Genomic DNA, 18,825 nt, shown 5'->3' on the forward strand with positions numbered 1-18,825 from the left:
CCCCATTTTAATCGGATGTAATCTACCTGCTTGGCAGCATTCCAATCAGATAGTTTCAATTATGCTCTTGTAATGCCACTCTGTGAGGAGGGGGAAAGTGCTGAGCAGAGCACTTTGCAGGCGATTTGCAAATAACAGCAAGGGAGTCTTTTAGAGAAATGACTGAACAGGAAGCCGGAGAGCTGCTGGAGTTGACAGCTCTCTCACTCTCTGGTTTGCCGGCTCTTTGGCGGTGACGGCGTGTTTTGCATCCCTCCCCCCTCCTCCCCCCTCCTCCCCCTCCCCCTCCTCCTCCTCGTCCTCTGTGACAGCAGCTGTCGGGACAGTAAAGTGCCACTGAAGGTGGCCTCCTATGGTAATACGGAGGTAATTATTTTCCACTGCAAAAAAAAAACCAACGTCTCACAAACCAGGCAGGTTGTGAGACGGCGAGGAGCGGCGCGCGGAGGCAGGCGTTCCCGGATCTCAGTGACACCCCGAGTTATTGAGTTAGTAGCGGTCTGGTGTGCTCGGGAGTCAGCAATTCAGCATTTGTGTTCCTCCGGATGTGTATTTGCCCCCCCCCCCCCCCCCCTCCGATGTCAGCGTGCCGCTGGCCTGTTTGAGCGCCCGAGTGAAAGTTAATCTGGATGTTTGCAAACACGCGACTGTGCTCGCCGTGATATATATTTTATATATATATATATATATATGTGTTATTATAAATAAATAAAAAGAAGCCAGGCAGACAGAGCTGGAGGACAGCGGCGCTCAGTAGTCTGGCAACACACGCTAAAGGTCGATAGTGTCATGTGTGACCGATGAAACGGATTGACCCGCGGGGCTCTGGTACCTTGTCACCCTCCGCGGTCCCCAGCATCTGTCTGCAATGTGTCACCCCCGGGGCCCAACATGGCTACTCAGGCTATTAACCTCCAGCGCCGCGAGGACACGGCAGAGTTAAGACCCCCTTTTTCTGACCGTCTCTCTGTCACAAATCCACTCCTCACCCCGGTGCATTGCTTTCGTCCCCCCCCCTCCCCACCCCGCCGTGCCCCTCTGGTCCCGGGAAGCCGCCGAGGCCCCCAGGGGCCAGCAGGGGACTTAGGCCGCTGCCACCGACCTGCTGTACCTGGGTGGCTGCAGGGGAGACAAAGTGGGACCTTGAATCAAACAACTGTCACCGTTAACAATGTATGTCAGCGTCTCCGAATGGGCCATAAAAACCAAATAAATGACGGCCATTACAGTGGAGATTGTGATTATGATAATGAGAATAATAAAGGCGATCATCATTACGATCATGATGATAATGATAATACTGTGATGATGAATTATAATGAATAAATCCCTACCCCATTTCCTAAATGGTGGGAAATGTATCACTAAGAGCGGCCCGCGGCCGTGCGAGGGTTACCGCCGTGTGTCTTTGCAACCGCTCGTACTCCGGCAACAACCTTCTCCCTTTTTCACGTCTGCGTCTCTCCGTACAAGATCGTGTCTGCCTGTGTGACTTCCCAGCCCGGTTGTGCGGTGTGAGTGTTGTTTGCCGTGCTCGTCGGAGAGCGCTTCCCGGGAGACCTCGCAGTTTACATATCACATTCAAACGGCTTTTTGTGCTCAATATCTGCCACTTCCACTCTCTCGTTTCTCAACCTCCCCTTCCCTCTCTGCTCTCCTTTATTCAGTTCCTCTACGAGTCACCGGGGTTTATGTTTTATTGATTTTAATCATCCGCTGAATGGAGACTTTTCCCACCAGGAAAAAAACACGGCACTTTGTTCTAAACATGCTAAAAACAATCTTCATGTTCTCCTGATTAGGGGCCTCTTGTGGTCATTACTGTCCTCTTTCAGAAGTAAAGGAGGAAGTAGTACGAAATTGCTACTTCCTCCCAGTTTCCTTCCCGTCTCTTACCAACAGCCAACATAGCTATCGTTCAACTAGAAAGAACGTATCTAGTGTGTGTTATCTGTACATCTGTGTCGGTGTTTCCGGCTTTACAGTGGGTTGCCAGATACAGTCTGTAATTTACCGGTCTTTGGTGGAGGTTTCGGGCACGGCCAAACTTGGCAACCTCACTGTGAGTCACTTCACTCCGGTGATGTTTGCTAAAATAAAATATCGCTTTTATATCTGTGTTTGCGTCCAGATTAAACTATGAGATACGCGTTAATGAGCGAGCGTTAGCGGTGCCAGACGGAGCCAGATTACCTGCTTCCAGTCTTTATGCTAAGCTAGGCTAATAGCCTCCCGGCTCTATAGCACCACACTTAAGATACTGACCTTGTGATTTAACGCTGAACGAAACGGCAAAATAATCATTGAATTAACCACGGTTAGAAAACCGTTTCGTCAACAATTGGTGCAGCAGTTAAATGTGTTTTAAAAGACATCAACCAATGACCTATTTTACCAAATATGAGGATTTGTGAGGATAGACTGATCCCATAGAAGAGAGGACTATTGTGTTGCCCAATGAGGTTTTGTTCACAGAAAAAAAAAAACCTGCCTCAAAAACAAGGTCCATCTAAACAGACAAAGCCGGCAGCACCTCAGTGGAATCCATCACGGGTGTCACGGGGAGAAACAAGCAGAATTTGTCATTGACATCAGACGCGTCATTTATATAGAAATGTCAGCATAGCATTCGCATAATGATGGAAACAACAACGCCGAGGGCTCTGGTCCCCGTGCACTCTGACGGCTGTGTGCAAACGTCACCAATAATGTGTCTTTAGTCTAGACGTGTCAGGGCTCTGTGGGATCTATATCCACGCCTTTTTGTCAGCTCCCTTCAATCTTCGCTGTTGCTCGAGAGCTAAGTGCAAGAGATTAATAAGTGGATTTGTAATGCACAACCTCAGGTTTGACACTATAAGTCATCGGCTGTTTATCGCTTTGGCTTTCTCGCCCGGATTGAAAAATGGCAGACGCTGAGTAAGTTAGTTAGCCCCCCCTGCACCCCCCCCCCCCCCTCCCCCGCCTCCCTCCTATTTCAACCCCCCTTCTTCTTCTTCTTCCTTCTCGTACTTCAGGACCGGGAGGTACAGTATACTGTAGCAGCTAATGAGCAGCTTGTGTCTTTTCTGTTTGTTTCCCTCCGGCAGACAGATGATGTGACGCAAACAGAGGGCTCTCAGCAGCTCCAGCTCCAGCACTCAGACTCTTCAGAGAAGCAGCAGCCCAAAAGGTTACACGTCTCCAACATTCCCTTCCGCTTCCGGGACCCCGACCTAAGGCAAATGTTTGGGGTGAGTGCCACGGAGGAACAATCCACTTCATTACATCTTATTTTTGTAGGTTCGGGGCCTTTTTTTTTCCACCCTGTTGCTTAATGTCACAGTGTAGCTGTTAAGTTCATTTCTGTGATCTGGGAGCACGGCGACGACGGAACAACAAAGTGGGTTTTGTATTGGGGGCACGCCGCCTCGCCCTGAAACAAAAGGGCGGCTTCGCTTACGCCCCGGAAGAAATGAAAACAAGCAGCCGGGCTAAAATCCTGCAGCAGAAAGGGCCGCGTGTTGAGTGAGTGAGGCCGTTCTCTCATCAAGTTACTACAATTTCTGAATTTTTACAAGTTGGGGGAAAAAATAAAGACAAACAGCCCAATCGGTCACAACCAGGTGCTGATGAACTCACAGCCACACTGACACCAGAATGAAGTCGGTTGAGATATGGAGCCCAGCACGCCGATCATTTCACCGTTCATCTTCGTCCTCGCTCTCCTTTGGCGAACCGGTTGATTTAAAACCAGTTTGATCAACTTGATGAGCTTGAGCAACGTTGCCGTGTCCCCAGATGTCAGCAATTAACTTGGTGAAAGACATGTTGTTAACATTTGGAAATTATGACCAAAACTATTGACGGGGGGGGGGGGGGGGGGGGGGGAGAAAAACGTGGTCACTAGCTTTCCTTCTCCAAAAAGCTTGCTGGAATCATGACTGAACCATTTCCTGTTTCAAAGATACGCATACAGATGCCGTCAGCTGCAGACAAACGCAATCAGATTACACATCAGCGTAGCAGAAGCCCTTGACAGAAATCCTCTCTCGCTCTCTCTCTCTTTCCCTGTGTCTCTCTCTCTCTCTCTCTCTGTCTCTCGCCCAATTAATGAGGCAATGAATAGTTCAACAGCTCACCCTTGTGTCTCACAAAAGCCTCAATAAGAATTGAACCATACATCCCCGATTCAATAACCATAATGGATCTGAACGGAGACGATTGCCAAAAATGTACTTTAAATGCTACGCGCTAATTGGACCATTAGAACCCGGAGGCGTTAATTCTCGTCGTTATGAAGACAACATCCAGCTGATGATATTAATTACTGGAGAGCCCTGGCTGTGGCTTTTATAAATTGCAGACAACATGGCTGCTCTCGCTCTCCCTCTGATTGTGGGCTTTATTGTTCCCGTCTCTGGTGCAGGTCGCGTTGAATCCAAATCGCCTCAGTAATTAGCTCGGAGGCTTTGTGTGCCTGGCCCCGACGCATGCAGATATACGATACAAAATTGATCGCGGCCCACCCAGTTCCACTCAATCACCCATACTCACCCCACGTGTTGCCCCCCCCCCCTCCCCCTCCTTCCCTTCTTGGTGGTTGGCATAGTTGAGGATTGCTGGGATTGATTGTCTCGGGTAGAACTTGGCAAGGAGATAGCTGGTCCGCGCCACCCTCTGACACGGCCCCCACAATGGGCCTTTGTGTGAGCGGCGTGTGCAAAAAAGCCTCATCCCATCCAGCTCTAATGGCTTCTGGAGCGCCACCGGCTCAATACGCCATTACCGCTGCGCATGAGTGAAACCCACAGACATGCAGCGGGCGGGGGAGGAGAGAGTGGTGGAGTTTTGCTGCTCCGTCACACGGCACTGAGAAACCCTAACTCTTTTGGTGCCGGCACCCTAAAACAAGGAGGGGAAAGGCCTGAGATGCCCCCCCCCCCCCCCCCCTCCCTGCACGCTGCAGGGTTAAAGGGGTGCGGAGAAACCCGTGAGCCCTTTTAACGAGGCGCTGAATGAAGGGCTCATTAGGACGACCACAGCGGACCTTAATCAGTAATTACAAACTGTGATCTGTGAGAGCTAGCGAGTGCAGCGCAAATGAAAACACTCCAAGCACGAGTGAGCGAGCGGGCGGGCGAGCTCTGCGCGGCGCCCATGCTGCGCTGCTCGAGGGTGCCCTCGTTTGTGCGACCGGGTTCTTCAGCAGTGCTTCGCTCAGTGCATGTAAGGGCTCTCACAGCATTCCCCCGGAGCAATCAGGACCTCCGCCCCCCCCCCCCCCCCCCCCGCCCTGCCCCTCCTCCTCATCGCATCCTGCTGTCACGCTGACTGCTGTGCCTGAGCATGCTCCACACTGGCACTACTGTTTGAACACACACAGGGCTGCCGGAGCGTAATTATAGGTTTCTTAAGAGCTTAAAGACGTTCGAGCAAATCAAAGGTGGGGGCCACGGTGGCCTCGGTGTTATTTGTTGCTTCCGCACGAGGAGGCTTAGGGCATATTTGTCGTTTCACACAAGGCTGAATCAAAAGGGCCGCACCGCTGTGGTTTGTCTCCTTTACAGCAAATCGGGCGTAGCATCTCTTCGTATGCATTCCAGGCATCCATTCCGCTTCTGGATCATTTCTGCATAAATGTTCTGTTCCTCTGTAATGTATCTGAAGTGCACAGCGTTCTGTTCAGTAACAATGATGTAATGGGAGCCGTGTGGGAGTAGAAACGAAGAGAAGAACACATTCAAATCTCTTCAAATGTTGTAACGTAGAAATCAAGATATAGGATCAAATATGCAACGGCGTACTTTTAAAATGTTTATCTTGCGTCTTTCGTATTGATTTTGAATTGTTGTAGCCATCTATAGCTGCAGCCTCTTAGATGACGTCAGTCCCCCCCGTCCTCCCTCTGGAGACTCCTCCCATTGAAGCTATTGTTTATCGGTGCTGCTGATGCAGCTGTTTCTCTGTGTGTGTGTGTGTGTGTGTGTTTGTGTGTGTGTGTGTGAGAGAGAGTGGGTGGGCGGGGACAGAAGTGCATGAGATCACTGGTGAGCAGCGAGCAGTCCCCAGCGCCATGTGGAAATCCACCAAGACGACTTCCTCTGAAACTAATTAATCGACGGCACAAGCCCATTACGCTCGGTTAAAACAATTAGCATCTGCACATCGCGTAGGGGGGAAGCATTGTCATCTCGGGCGAGAGAAAAAAAGAAAAAGGGGTGCATCACGCTGGGATATAAATGCCTGCGTGTTGCCATCGAGCCAACGCTTTCCCATTGGAATCAATGGAGCTGAGCGCCATACGAGGCAGATGTGTGTTAAAAGGATCTATGGAATCCTTTTCAGAGCGTGTATACAGGGGAAGAGGATACACTGGGCTGAGACAGACAAGCTTTTAAATAACCGAGCTTTGTTTCCCCTTTAACTCGGCTGTGGTTAGGCCACCGCGTAACCCTTTCAAGTAGGAGGGGGGGGGGGGCATGTGTTTTTTTAGCTAACCCATAAACCCTCACCTCCTCAAGCCCCACTCCACTCACTTCAGCCAGATAATAGCCGGCTCCTCCCTATAACCCCTATTAGCGGCTCAGTCAAACGATCCATCCATTCCCGTTGAGCGTCGACCACATGGAAGGCCCATTTCTTCCCCGTTGCGTGGAAATGAAGGCGACGCGGACCGCTTGACAGGGTAATTACTTTTAATGAAATAATACGGCCATTGTAGACAGCAATTAAAAGTCGCTCTCACTCCACTCATTAGAGGAACTTACAGTTTACTTTCATTCCTCTGTTTTCTAATGATCCGAAGGCAGGCCTTTTAAATCGAAAGAGGGCTGGAGCGTGTTAACCCCCGGGGAACCGGCCCTCGGGTCCTGTTGACTGTGAGAGCACACAAACAGAGAGAGGAGGAGAGAATAGAGACGAGGGAGGAGAGGTAGATCCACAACCCGTCCGCCCAACTCTCCACAAAGTCAGGGGGGGGCCACGTCTCAAGACCTCTCCAAGATACAACCGTTTTCTTTTGTTATTGTTTGTGTTAAAACGAGCGAGCGAGCGAACATCAGAGACGCAATCAAAGATCGGTTTCTTCTGCAGCCTGTGATCTCATTTCACATGGCGTAGATGGAGATAACGCATTAGAGCAGCAGCTACGACTCGTCTTTGTTTTAAAGCGTTTGCCAGCCAACTGCAGGACTGTTTGCCAAAGCTAACAAATGCAAATCGACCACCATTTCCTCACAAAGTAACATTTCCATATTGCCTTAATGGTTTTTTCTTTCTCCAGTCGTCCTTCTCATGAATTCACAGCCAGTGAGGCTTTCTAACTCCGTCTCTCTGCCCTCCTCTCCTCTCCTCTTCTCTTCTCTTCTCTTTTCTCTCTGCAGCAATTTGGAAAGATTTTAGATGTGGAGATTATCTTTAATGAGCGAGGATCCAAGGTAAGTGAACTAGAACACCAGCTGCTTCATTACCATGTACTTCTTCTGTTTCCTAATGATGGCATTAGTGTAGTGTGTACATTGGCTGAGAGTAGTGGTCCCTAAGCCTGGTCCTGGAGAGCTGCATCCACCATGCCTCTCTCTCTCTTCCTCCCTCCCTCCCTGTTGTTTTTGTTGTTGCAGCTCTAACCCAAGTTGTGAATCATTAGCCCTGTCAATCAATTCATTATTGAGCTGTTTCACAATTCACTTAATCCACCAGCAGGCTGCAGGTCCTGAAGCTTATGGAATTGAAACTGCTTGTTTAGGGAGCGGCTGTTTGAAGCCTGGGTGTTGGTCCTACATTATTCAGGTTTTCTCATTTTTCTTTTTCACTACTGTTCAGGAGAAGAATAATGTTCTCCGGGGCTGTTTTTTTGCAAATTAATGTAGTTTAGCTAAAAGAAAATTTGAAGGCTAAATCCTAATTTCACCTCGCGTTTCAAGCTTTGGATAGAAAACATGGCGCCCTGTGTTCTCTTACACGGCGACGACTTAACGCTCACGTCCGAGCTCATTCTGTGATGTTAAAGGAGCCGGTTAAAGGACGAGCCCACGAAAAGAGCAAAAGCGACAATGTGTTAGCGCGTCTCTTAGCACTCTGCGACCCCCCCCCCCCCCCCACTGTGGCCCCTCAGCATGAGGTCCATTGGTTGCTATTGTAGGTGTCAGTCTTTCAAATTGTGTCACTGATTCATTTTTTTAAAAAGGAAGCTGGAGTCGCTTCAACAGGACTAATAGTGCCGTTGTTGGGGACTATTTTCGGCGGCGGATCAATCCACATTCAGGGGTCCGGTGTGTGTTTTTGGCAGCAGGATGGGGTTTGTGATGACGCATTGATGTGTATGTGTACGCTAATAGTTTCTGGGCCAACAGTGGAGGGATACCATATAACAGGCTTTGACTGCACAGAAAGTACTTTTGGTCTTTTCATGGGATTAGTTGTCACTTTGAAGAATATACAAACATGTATATTATAGACAGCCCTCTTCTTTAAGGTTTCAGTTTGACAGAGAGTCTAGATTCTACCTGTTAAACCTCTTAAAATCTATCTAACAGCGTCTAGCGGCTTTGATCGTGAACGCCTGTGTTCCAAAAGCCAAACCTGAACTCCCAACAAGCCACCAGAAAGATATCCACCTCGCTGCAGCGTTACCGCAGTATCAGTCTCCTAACCGCCTACCATGGACAGGTGAAGCCCGCGGTGGCGTGAACAGCCCGAGTGCTACTCATCCAGCTGTTCATTTAATAGAGTGTACTAAGCTCCACGGCTTCCCATTCATAAAGGAGACAGGGTCCCTGGCTGGGTGTTGAGGCATGAATACTATTGATTCCCATTCATACCTGGGAGTAGTTTGGGCTCGTATAAAGGCACGCAGGGAGCCCTGGAACCGGGCGACGCCGCCGCTCTCAGCCCCCCCCCCCCCCCTCTGCCAGACAAGATTGAGCACCGGATAAACCTGCCTCCTCCGCCGTAACAAGCATTTATTGTTTGTGCCCTACAAAGCCATTACCCATGATGCCTCTCTCTCTCCCTCTCCCGCACCCTGTGTGCTATATAATGAACCGACCAGGCCATTAATAAACAATCTATTTTCTATGAAGCTTTGGCAATTTGCATTCAATATGTTTGTCTCCTTTGAAAAATGGTGGCTCCACTCGCCCCTCTTGTAAGCTAATTATTTGTGCATGATAAAAAATAATAAAATAATAAAAAGATAGAGGGGGGGGGGGTAACCACAGTCGGGTGAATGTCCAAAGGATTAATTTTGCCCTCAATTCCTTTTTTTGAATTTATTTCTTTATCTCTTTTTCCCCGAGGACAGGTCCCGTGTTATTTATGCTAGGAATAGCAGCCCCGGAGATCCTGTGTGTGCATACGAGATCCCTCACATGTATTACATCCTCAAGCAATTATCAGGCAGCGCCGGCCATGCTCCCCCCCCCCCCCCCGCCGCCCATATACCTCCACAGCTATATATAGAAACGGAATGGGACTTGTTTGGCCAGCATATCTTAATGCTTCCTCTACAGAGCTCAGGTCCAGTATCCCAGTCCACATAACTCAAGGAAGTGACAAACCCCCCCCTCCTCCCCCCCAGGGGACGAGGGAGTCAGAGAGTTGGGGGAGGGGGATGGAAATGAGAGGTTGGGTATATTTTGGTCAGGGTTTCTAAAGTCAATAATCCCGCTCTTCTTCATCACAGACGTCTCATTTTGCCTCCAAAAACATACCCACAGAAAGAGCGGTCCTACTTCTTAGAGCAGTGAGTTAGAAATAGCCAGAGATCAAGTGTCTCCCCCCCGGAGGATTCACCTTCTCCCGTCAGCCCCGTCTTCAGAGGGAAGCCGGGGGCCATTTGAGCGTCCGCGCTGCTGAAGTTGCGTAGATAATTATGTGACTATCACGGCAGCTAACGTGGTGTTTTGCATCCGCGGCTTCCTGACATTCACCCATGGCACACCGGGTGTGTGTGTGCTGTTTAATTGGGTAAAGCAGGCAGGTTTGTTGGTGGTGTTGTGCGAGGTCATGTCACCGTTATCCTCTCCTCCTCGGATCTCTCTGTTTGCTGTTTCCTGACGCCTCACTAACTGCCTCTAATTAATCTGGCTGCTTACAACTCGACTCTGCCGCCGCTGCTGCTGCTCACGTACTCCTGTCTTCTCACCTCTCTTTCCCTTCTCTCCTCCCTTCCCCTTTCTTTTCCCTCTCTGTGTGTGTATGTGTGTGTGTGTGTGTGTGTGTGTGTGTCATTCCCTTCTCCTTCTTCTCTACCGGTGGCTAACGTGGCGCTCTCAGGGCTTTGGGTTTGTAACTTTTGAAACAAGCACAGATGCCGATCGTGCACGGGAGAAACTAAACGGTACAATCGTAGAGGGACGCAAAATAGAGGTGCTTTCATTTTTCCCCTTTTCCCATCTTTTTTCTACTTCCTGCCTGCCGCCTTCTAAACTTACCTTTAAAACCCATGCATTAGCATGTGGCTGCTCCGTGTGTGTGCGTGAACGTGTGTGTGCCTGGATGCATGCATGCATAATGGTGCGTATAACTCCTTCTCAGTAGAGTGCGGGATCCATACATGTTGACCCGGACACGCCGGCGTTCCATCATTACCTGACGGTGCAGAATGAATGCATGCCATCATCCTCAAATCTGAGACGACCTGCATTCCGCTGTCACCATTGTTTAGTGTCGCCTGCTCTAATTCTGCTCTCTTTTTTACGATGAGCCCCCCCCCCCCCCCCCCATCAGGTCAAAAGATGACAATCAAAGCGCCGTCTGTTTTTATTTTGGAATCCATTTGGTTGTCCGACCAATTACTGTATTTGGAGGATGTTATTATTATTATTTGTATTCATACCTGTAGGTAATTGGTGCATGCCCCCCCCCCCCCCCTCCCCCCTTATTTCCAGTAATTGAATCTGTAAGAAAACTGAAATGATGAATAAATTCATGAAAGGGTGAACTCAATCACACCAAAGTGCTACATGCATTTACATAATCATTTATTTATTTATCTGCTCTGTTATGAGTGTGTGTGTCGGTTTGCTGCCTGCTCTTGGCCCATCCCGGATGTCTGGATAGTGACACAGCGAGTCGGGAATAACACGCTGCGTTGTCTTTTGTCGCTTTTGAACAGGTGAATAATGCAACAGCACGAGTGATGACAAACAAAAAGGTGGCCAACCCATACACGAATGGTAAGTGGCCCGACGGCATCGTGGAATCCTTCAGATAATAACATTTCGTTCTCCCTGTGAGTCGACTTTTCTTTTTGTTTTCGCCAGGCTGGAAGCTGAATCCAGTGGTGGGAGCTGTCTATGGTCCTGAACTCTATGCCGGTAAGAGACCTGCAGCTTCTGCAGTTTGAATTTTGAATGTATTTTTATTTTTTTTATTCCTCCGCATTGCACTGCACCGTACCTGAGGCCACTATCAGCCGCATCTGACCCCTGAATTTCTACAATCGGGCTCATCCTGAACCTGCTGAACATGAAATTCCACCTCAAATCAAAGTGAATCTGAGAGCGGCCCAGATAAGCAGTGGATGATCCGAGTCCTCTCTGAGTGGCTGAGGGAGCCTGAGCCATTGTTTGCGGCCGTGTGCAACTGTAAAGCTTTGAAAAAAAAAAAATGAAAAAAAAATGATTTCAAGAGCAAAGCGCCCCTGCAACTGTTATCAGATTGTGGAGGCTGCTGCTGTGGATGGATTTGCCAAGTGCGCCAGATTGACTTTTACAGAGCTAACCGAATAAGGGAGATTGAGCGAGCGATATTGTTGGCACCTACCCTGTCGAAGGCCGCTATTCCTTCTGGTCTTCGTAATGGAGGAATGAGATGAGCTCAGTGGGGTTTTCCCTATCTCTCTCTCTCTCTCTCTCTCTCTCTCTCTCTCTCTCTCTCTCTCTCTCTCTCTCTCTCTCTCTCTCTCTGCCTTCGACATGCCAGCTTTATTGCTGTATGTTATATGAACCCTTTGCATTTTAATGAGGGGGAAATGGTACTATTTCATTTGGAAGAAGTGCTGAGCACATCGCGCCACTTTAACGGCTTTCCTTTCTGCTCATTAGACTAAAATCTGTTCATTCCCCGGACAGCTTTACGGCGAACCTCTAAATAACTGTCCATGACAGAAAGCAGTCATCTATCATTTTTATTTCATCCCCCCCCCCAACCCCTCCCCCCACCCTCCACGCCTCCTCCCCCTGCCTCCCCCCCCCCCCCACACACAGCCCTCCCTTGGTTTCGACATCTTCCCCCTGGTAATTACACACACACATAAACACACACACATCCCTCTGAAGGTGCATGCACGTGTTCAAACATGTACATTATGCCGCGGTCAGGTGGAATTTTCACTTGATTAAAAATGTGGACATTAAGTGAGTCTTACCTACACAAACAATCATCTCACTGACCTATATGCACACGCGGCGCTTCTCCCTCTGCCCTGTTTATTTCCACACTCAGACCAAAAGCATTCCAGCATACAGGAATAGATAACCTATGTAGAACACAGACGCTAATACACGGCCCCTCTTTCATCCGCACTTTCTCCATTTTTACACTCACACAGACTCACGCACACACACACACACACTTCCCAAATCATCTCATAAATCAGAGGGAGTGTGGTCCACCACTCCAGGCAGGAGGAAGCAGGAGGGGTTGGGTGATTTATTGGCTGCTAATTTTTCAAGTCGTCTTGACATGGCACTGGAGTTTGCCAAGCCTAAACGACAACATATGCTTGCCAGCTGGGAAGATGAGAAACATAAATAAGAGATACATTTTTTGAAACAAAAACCGCCCTAATGAGCAGCAAAAAGGACGCTTTAAAGCTTTGGGGGGGAAAAAAAATAAAAAAAATGACGATGATGTTCCACCCGCCCTGAGAAACAAATTCCACAAGTCAGGTTTGTGGGAATCAGGACGGATTCCAAAATCATCATAGCTACAGTTAATATACTTTTGGTGGGAGTAAAATGGGATATAAAGGCGATTAATCACTGTTTATCAGTCCTCATTTCTGTGCGGGAGATCAGTGAAATTGGGAGCCATAAATCCTGGCTCGGTGACAGCACACTTCGTCTCCATTCGTCCTGGCGCTACAGGTTTATTGTCCTCAAAACCCATTCAGGAGAATGACGGATGAGAGCCTCGTGCCGGCTCCCCGCTCTTAACCTCTTCCAGGGTAGATTGGCTCCTCCTACTGAGGGGAGGGGGGGGGGGGGGGGGGTAGCTGGTGGGTTACATGCAGGCGGTGGAAACCCAGAGTCCTTGTTCTACACCCAGAAGCTTGCAACAGAGAGGGGGAGGAGGGGGAGGGGTGGGGCACAGAGGAGCAAGGTGATCGGGCTCCGAGTCAAATGGAGGGATTGGCAATAAAACATGCCGGTGGCACAAATCATGGCGTGTGGCAGCTGGTAGGCATCCAGTATCTGTGCTCACCTTTGTCCTCTTTTACTCCGCGCTGATCTGGTTTACATGAAAACTTTTTGTAGAGCAAACCCCCAGACTCTGGCCTCGTGTATGTGTATATATATATATATATATATATATATATATATGTATATATGTATATAGATATAGGTCTATCCATATATAGCGGCCATCTGACTGGCTCTGTCCTGATCCAATCTATTTCCTTAATGGCGCTTGTATACGTGTCTGTTTATACAGTTTATAATTATGTATACAGCGAGTGGGTGTGTGGCTAAATACAAATGTGAGTGTGCAGCGACGGTGCATACTCTGTATGTGCATACGTTTTAACTTGTGCTTGTATATTGTTCTCGATATGCATATATTAGTTTGCTGTATATCTACGTAGAACAGACTTATCTTTGCATGTTTAGCACAGATGTGGATCATTTTTTAATTGGCTTTGATTTTCTTTTCTTTTTCTTGATATATGATAAGAAAGCAGTTGCTGATGTGAATATTACGTAACAAAACGTGGAACATTTCTAATTAAAAATTAAAGAAAGAGGCAGATCTGCACGCGATATATTTTCTTTCCGCCGTTACGCTCATTTTACAATAATTGGCAAAGTTTTGTGGATTATTCCTCGTGTCGGATGTCTTCAGCACCACGGACAGCTGCCACTTAGAAAGGCCCTCATGTGGCCGGACCCCTCAGGCTAACGGAGAGCGACTCTCCTCCGCAGCTAATTCCTGAGGAGACGGGAGATGAGTAGCTTTTTCATTCACTGGTTCACACTTTCTGCTGCTAAGGTGGAGTTTTCTTGAGCACTCGTGAAAAGCTAGCAGCTTGTATAAATGACAGAAAAGAAAGGCTAATTGCCATCTTAATATATGTAGACAGATCCTTTCATTGTTGGAGTGTACGTTAGGGGGATAATTAAGCTCCAGACTCTTGATTAGATTAAGCTGTTTTCGGTCCCCAGTGCGTGGATTAAGTGCTCATTGCCCGATGTATTTGAGCAGGAAGTATTAGAGAGATCAACCTTGTGGAAAATCAGATCTTTCTTTATGGGAGCCGGTTATGACCCCATCATTGGCACAGAGCTGGATTACCTCAGGTCCAACTGGCTCTGCAGGTATTGAGCTTCTCTCAAGTTGACACATATGACATATGAGGTGCAGCGTGACCCCTCCGCCCTCCAGCACATAACTCATATTTTCTCCAGTCGTCGTCTCCCCCCCCCCCCCCCCCCCCCTGGAAAAGGTGTTTGACTTTGGTGGCTAGACCAGGTTTGTGCTCTCGTACACCGTAGCTGTTGTTGCTTTTCACAGGCTTACCAAGGTGTGACAGTGCCTTTGATTTATGGGTTATTATTGAAGCAGTGTAGCCTATCGCCAACTCATTATAAGTTTACATTCACATACATCACTGCATGCATATTGCATACAAATTTCCAAAAAAGGGGGAAAGAAAGAGGCAATTGGACTCTCTGGGGCCTAGAAATAGTACCGATTTGTTAAGAAGAGGGGGTGGGGGGGGGGGGGGGGGGAACACACCTCGGAAACTATCAAAGAGGATTGTTTTTGCCCTTTAGCAACTACGCTCAGATGTCCACTGCTCCAAAGAAAGAGACTAATTTAAATGTCAAGGTCAGCATTATAAATCACTTGGGGGAAAGGGGGGCACCCTGCGAGTGCAGGCAGTCCATTGGTACGTTGGCAGCAAACAAAGTGCCAAAGTGCACCTCGGTGGTGGTGGGTGTTTGGAGGGGGGGGGGGGGGGGGGGGGGGGCGTTACCTGGCCAAATGAGACGCAGAGTTTGAATATGTGTTTGCGGACCCCACTAATGGAGCGTGATGTTAATGGCGGCAGACATTAAACCTGCTCTCTGTGTTTTTAAAAGCAGCACTAATCTGTCTCCCTGTCAGCGTTGCTGAGGCAGCGGGGGGGGCTCCGGGTTGTGCGTCCGTCGTTCATTAGGGTGTTCGCTGGCCTCGTCCACCCCGCGGGGGTTAATGCTGCACGTGGGCGCGGTGACGCCGCCGCCGCCGCGCCGTCAGTCCCTCAGGCAAGAACATAGACGCCACCGATTAGATACGAGCTACCGGGGATTCTTCATTGCGGTCTAGTTTCTCTGGCATTGCGAGGGGGCTGCCTGCTGTCTCCGTGGTGGCAGCGGGTTCATCTAAAACACATCGGATACATATTATTAACCCCCCCCCCCCCCCCCAAACTGAGCAGCAAGGAGCTCCCCGTCGCAGACTGAAGAAACGAATCAGTCTGTGATGAATTCGGCCAAAAGATGTCATCTGAAATGAATAAAGAATAATAAGGTGAGGGGAGGGTGATGGGGGGGCGTTGCCGGGGGATGACGGATAATAGGGATGACTGTGTTGTGATGGACTAGGCTGCTGGGGGGGGGAGGGAGAGAGGGGGGGAGGGGCGTGGGGGAGCAGTGAGGGCCTTTTCGATTGCTGCAAAAAAGAGGAGGCCAACTTAATCATGTCTGGAGATGTCTGCGTGTTTGTATGCACCTCCACAGCTCGTAATCAGACAGCCGCTGGACTGATTGAAGGTTAAGTAGAGTGCTGAGGATCACGTCGCCCGTCCTCTAATCTGTGACCGCGGACGTTGTTTTCCCCGCACCGTCACGCCCTCACCCCTCGCTACACCCGCCCTGAAGCCTTTCACCCGCAACCCTCCCCGTGTCCTCCTGCCGTCAGCAGAGGAACACGTGTAGCTGTGTGATTGGCCAACGATGGTCCCAGATGGGTTTGGAGAGATGGGGGTCACGCTGAGGTTTTGGGCCTTGGCTGTCCAGCCCATCTGCTCCATTTTCCCTTGGGGGGGGGGGGGAAAGTTCGGAACATCTAGTCAGGTTGTTCAACAACGTTCACCTCTCACTTGACTGTAGCCAACACCTAGAAACGCCCTCTACCCCCCCCCCCCCCCCCCCCCCCCCCCCACTGCTAGCCCATTGTGTCTAAACTATGCGAGAGCCGTGGTGCGAAACTAGTGGTATTGCATCCATTACCTGCCTGCGCTTCAAGGCTGCCCCTCGCCAGGCGTCGGGAAAGGATGCGTACAGCAAATGTGGATCCTTGCTGAGTACGGCACAAAGCAGCGAGCTGGGAAAGGGGAGAGAGTTGCTCGATGAGGCGCACCTAGAAAAGATTAAATCTATTGTTTCCTTGTCTTCCCCATAATGCATTCTGTCATAGGTAAAGCAGTGCCACACGTCTCTCTCTAATGCATTCTGTCATAAGGTAAGCAATGCCAAGTCGAGGATCCTCTGAAAGTCATCTTTTTTCTCTCTTCTTCTTCTTCTCTTGTGTGTTTTCTTTCCTTAGTAACAGGGTTCCCCTACCCTGCCACAGGCGCTACGGTGGCCTATAGGGGTGCCCACTTGCGAGGTCGGGGGCGGGCCGTGTACAACACGTTCCGCACGGCTCCTCCGCCGCCGCCGATCCCAGCTTACGGAGCGTGAGTATTTAATCCCCCGACCTGAACAACAGTGACCACTTCAGACACAGACGTTTAGCTGTGTCCATGCTGTAGTATGAGTGTGTGTGTGTGTGTGTGTGTATACAAGGCTTTCATGCTCCAATTGACCCTTCGCTAAGCCCCGCCCCCTGTTAAATAGAGCCCACACTGTCACGAACTGCACTCGCTGAATATGTATTTTCTATTTTTGGAAACACAAAAAAGCAGTTTCAGAGAGAAGCAGACAGAAAATAAAGGAACGACTGCGCGAGAGTCTACAGAGCAGTCGGACCGCTTCGATTGGCCAGTCTGTGTTTGAAGGGGCGGGGCTTAGCCGAGGGCCCGTTATGTGTTTGTTGTACATACGTACTGTATTTGTCTAAATGTAGGTGTGCCGGTCATGATTTCAGAGAGCAGTGTCATAATATTGTTTATTATGTCGTCCTAGTTTTATTAGAACATTTATAGTCAACACATCAATGCCGTTTGTTTAAAATAATAATAGCAGTCATCAGTCCATTCACTGTGTTGTTCTCCCTGTGGGGAGTTGAATCATTGTCGGTATCGAGGCGTGTGTACATGCTCTAACTCCTATATATTTGTACATTGTCTATTGACAAAGGGGGAACTAACAAAGCCACAGGGAGAGCTGCAGAGAGCTGCAGAGAGCTGAGAAAGCGTATTACCGGGCAGATCTCCCCGGGACTGTGACCAGGGTCCGTGCTGATCTCCCGGCTTTGTGCAGCTCCTGCCTCTCGCTCGCCTCTTATCAGCAGTGGTCTGTGCGGCCGTGGGAGAGGTCTGACGGAGGCCGAGCGAGGGCCCGGTATAGCTGTCTATCTGTGATTAGATCGGGATTCGTCTTACTGCGGAGAGACTCGCTGCTGAAGCCGGGACTGGAAATCCCACGTCCCCCCCCCCCATCCCCCTCCCTCCCTTCCACTCCGGGGCCCTTTGCTACTGATGGCAGCTGGTTGATTTATATAGCGGAGTCATGTGATGGAGCTCCATCGCTGCCTTCTTTTGTCCTCCCCTCCTCCACCTCCAGCCCTCCTGACACACCGGTAGCAACTGGAAAGACAAACAATTTTTTAGAGTAGAAAATTGCACGGGGATGTGAAATGGTTGCACTTTTCACTTTAATGTGTCATTCATTATTTGTGGTGCGGTACACTGAAGCTGCTAAGAGCTGACCCCGGCGGACCCTCAAAATGGGCGAAATGGGAAGAGCGTCAAAAAGGCTGAGATTCAGTACAGGGCGGCACGTACACCAAATACACCAAATACACCTAACCGCTCTCCTGTTCTCTCCTTTCACAGGGTGGTGTACCAAGATGGCTTCTACGGTGCAGAGATCTATGTGAGTACAGTTGGCTTTTCCTCTCGCCTGCTTTAGATGAAACAGAAGTAACGCAGACACACAAAAGAGACAGAGCCCAGCCCCGGAGACAAAAACGTGATCTCCTCGGCTCCCGGCGTTCTCTCAGCCCTCGCTGCCAAGCCGGCGTCGATTAGGCCCTCTGTCTGCTGTGCCAAGAAACCCAACAACAAAATTTAAAACCCCCTCAGCTCCTCCCTCCTCTCTCTCGGTTCTCTCTTCCTATGATCTCAGACTTTGGCAAAGAGGCAGACCCGGGCTCAATGTCCCGTGTCAAGTTAGGTCATTTCTTACTTTAGACTCGTCTTCTGCTGCGCCTCCTCCGCTTTCTCGCCACCTCCTTCCTCCGGTTTTGGCCAGGGATATCCCCCCCTCCCCCCGCCGGTTCCTCCCAGCCATCGCCATGTGGGAGATAAGAGGAGCGGCAGCAGATAAAGGGATTAGCCGTCCCTCTGGAGCCGTCCGTGCAGGCGGGGTCATATCAGGAGTTGGCCCTGCCGCACGCCGCCCGTGACAGAGAAAAGCATGGACGCCGTGGAGATAATGCTGAAATTACCACGCTGCCCCACTTTGACAT

General features: G+C 49.6%; 1 protein-coding gene across 4 annotated transcripts in view; it reads left to right on the forward strand.

Moving 5' to 3' along the window:
• Positions 1-18,825, forward strand: part of LOC306709103 (RNA binding protein fox-1 homolog 3-like) — a gene marked incomplete at both ends in the record, with an annotated part of 113,633 nt that overhangs the window by 87,431 nt on the left and 7,377 nt on the right. For 2 of the 4 annotated variants that reach the window (XM_079177134.1, XM_079177132.1), the window contains 7 exons: positions 3,094-3,233; positions 7,365-7,418; positions 10,258-10,350; positions 11,099-11,159; positions 11,247-11,300; positions 16,738-16,870; positions 18,191-18,230. In XM_079177134.1, the coding sequence (XP_079033260.1) occupies positions 3,094-3,233; positions 7,365-7,418; positions 10,258-10,350; positions 11,099-11,159; positions 11,247-11,300; positions 16,738-16,870; positions 18,191-18,230 (575 nt within the window). Of the gene's footprint in view, positions 1-3,089; positions 3,234-7,364; positions 7,419-10,257; positions 10,351-11,098; positions 11,160-11,246; positions 11,301-16,737; positions 16,871-18,190; positions 18,231-18,825 lie in introns of all 4 variants that reach the window. The other 2 variants (XM_079177135.1, XM_079177133.1) reach the window with 1 other exon arrangement.

The sequence above is a fragment of the Pholis gunnellus genome, assembly GCF_910591455.1.
Source record: "Pholis gunnellus genome assembly, chromosome: 17".
NCBI classification, from domain to species: Eukaryota; Metazoa; Chordata; class Actinopteri; order Perciformes; family Pholidae; genus Pholis; species Pholis gunnellus.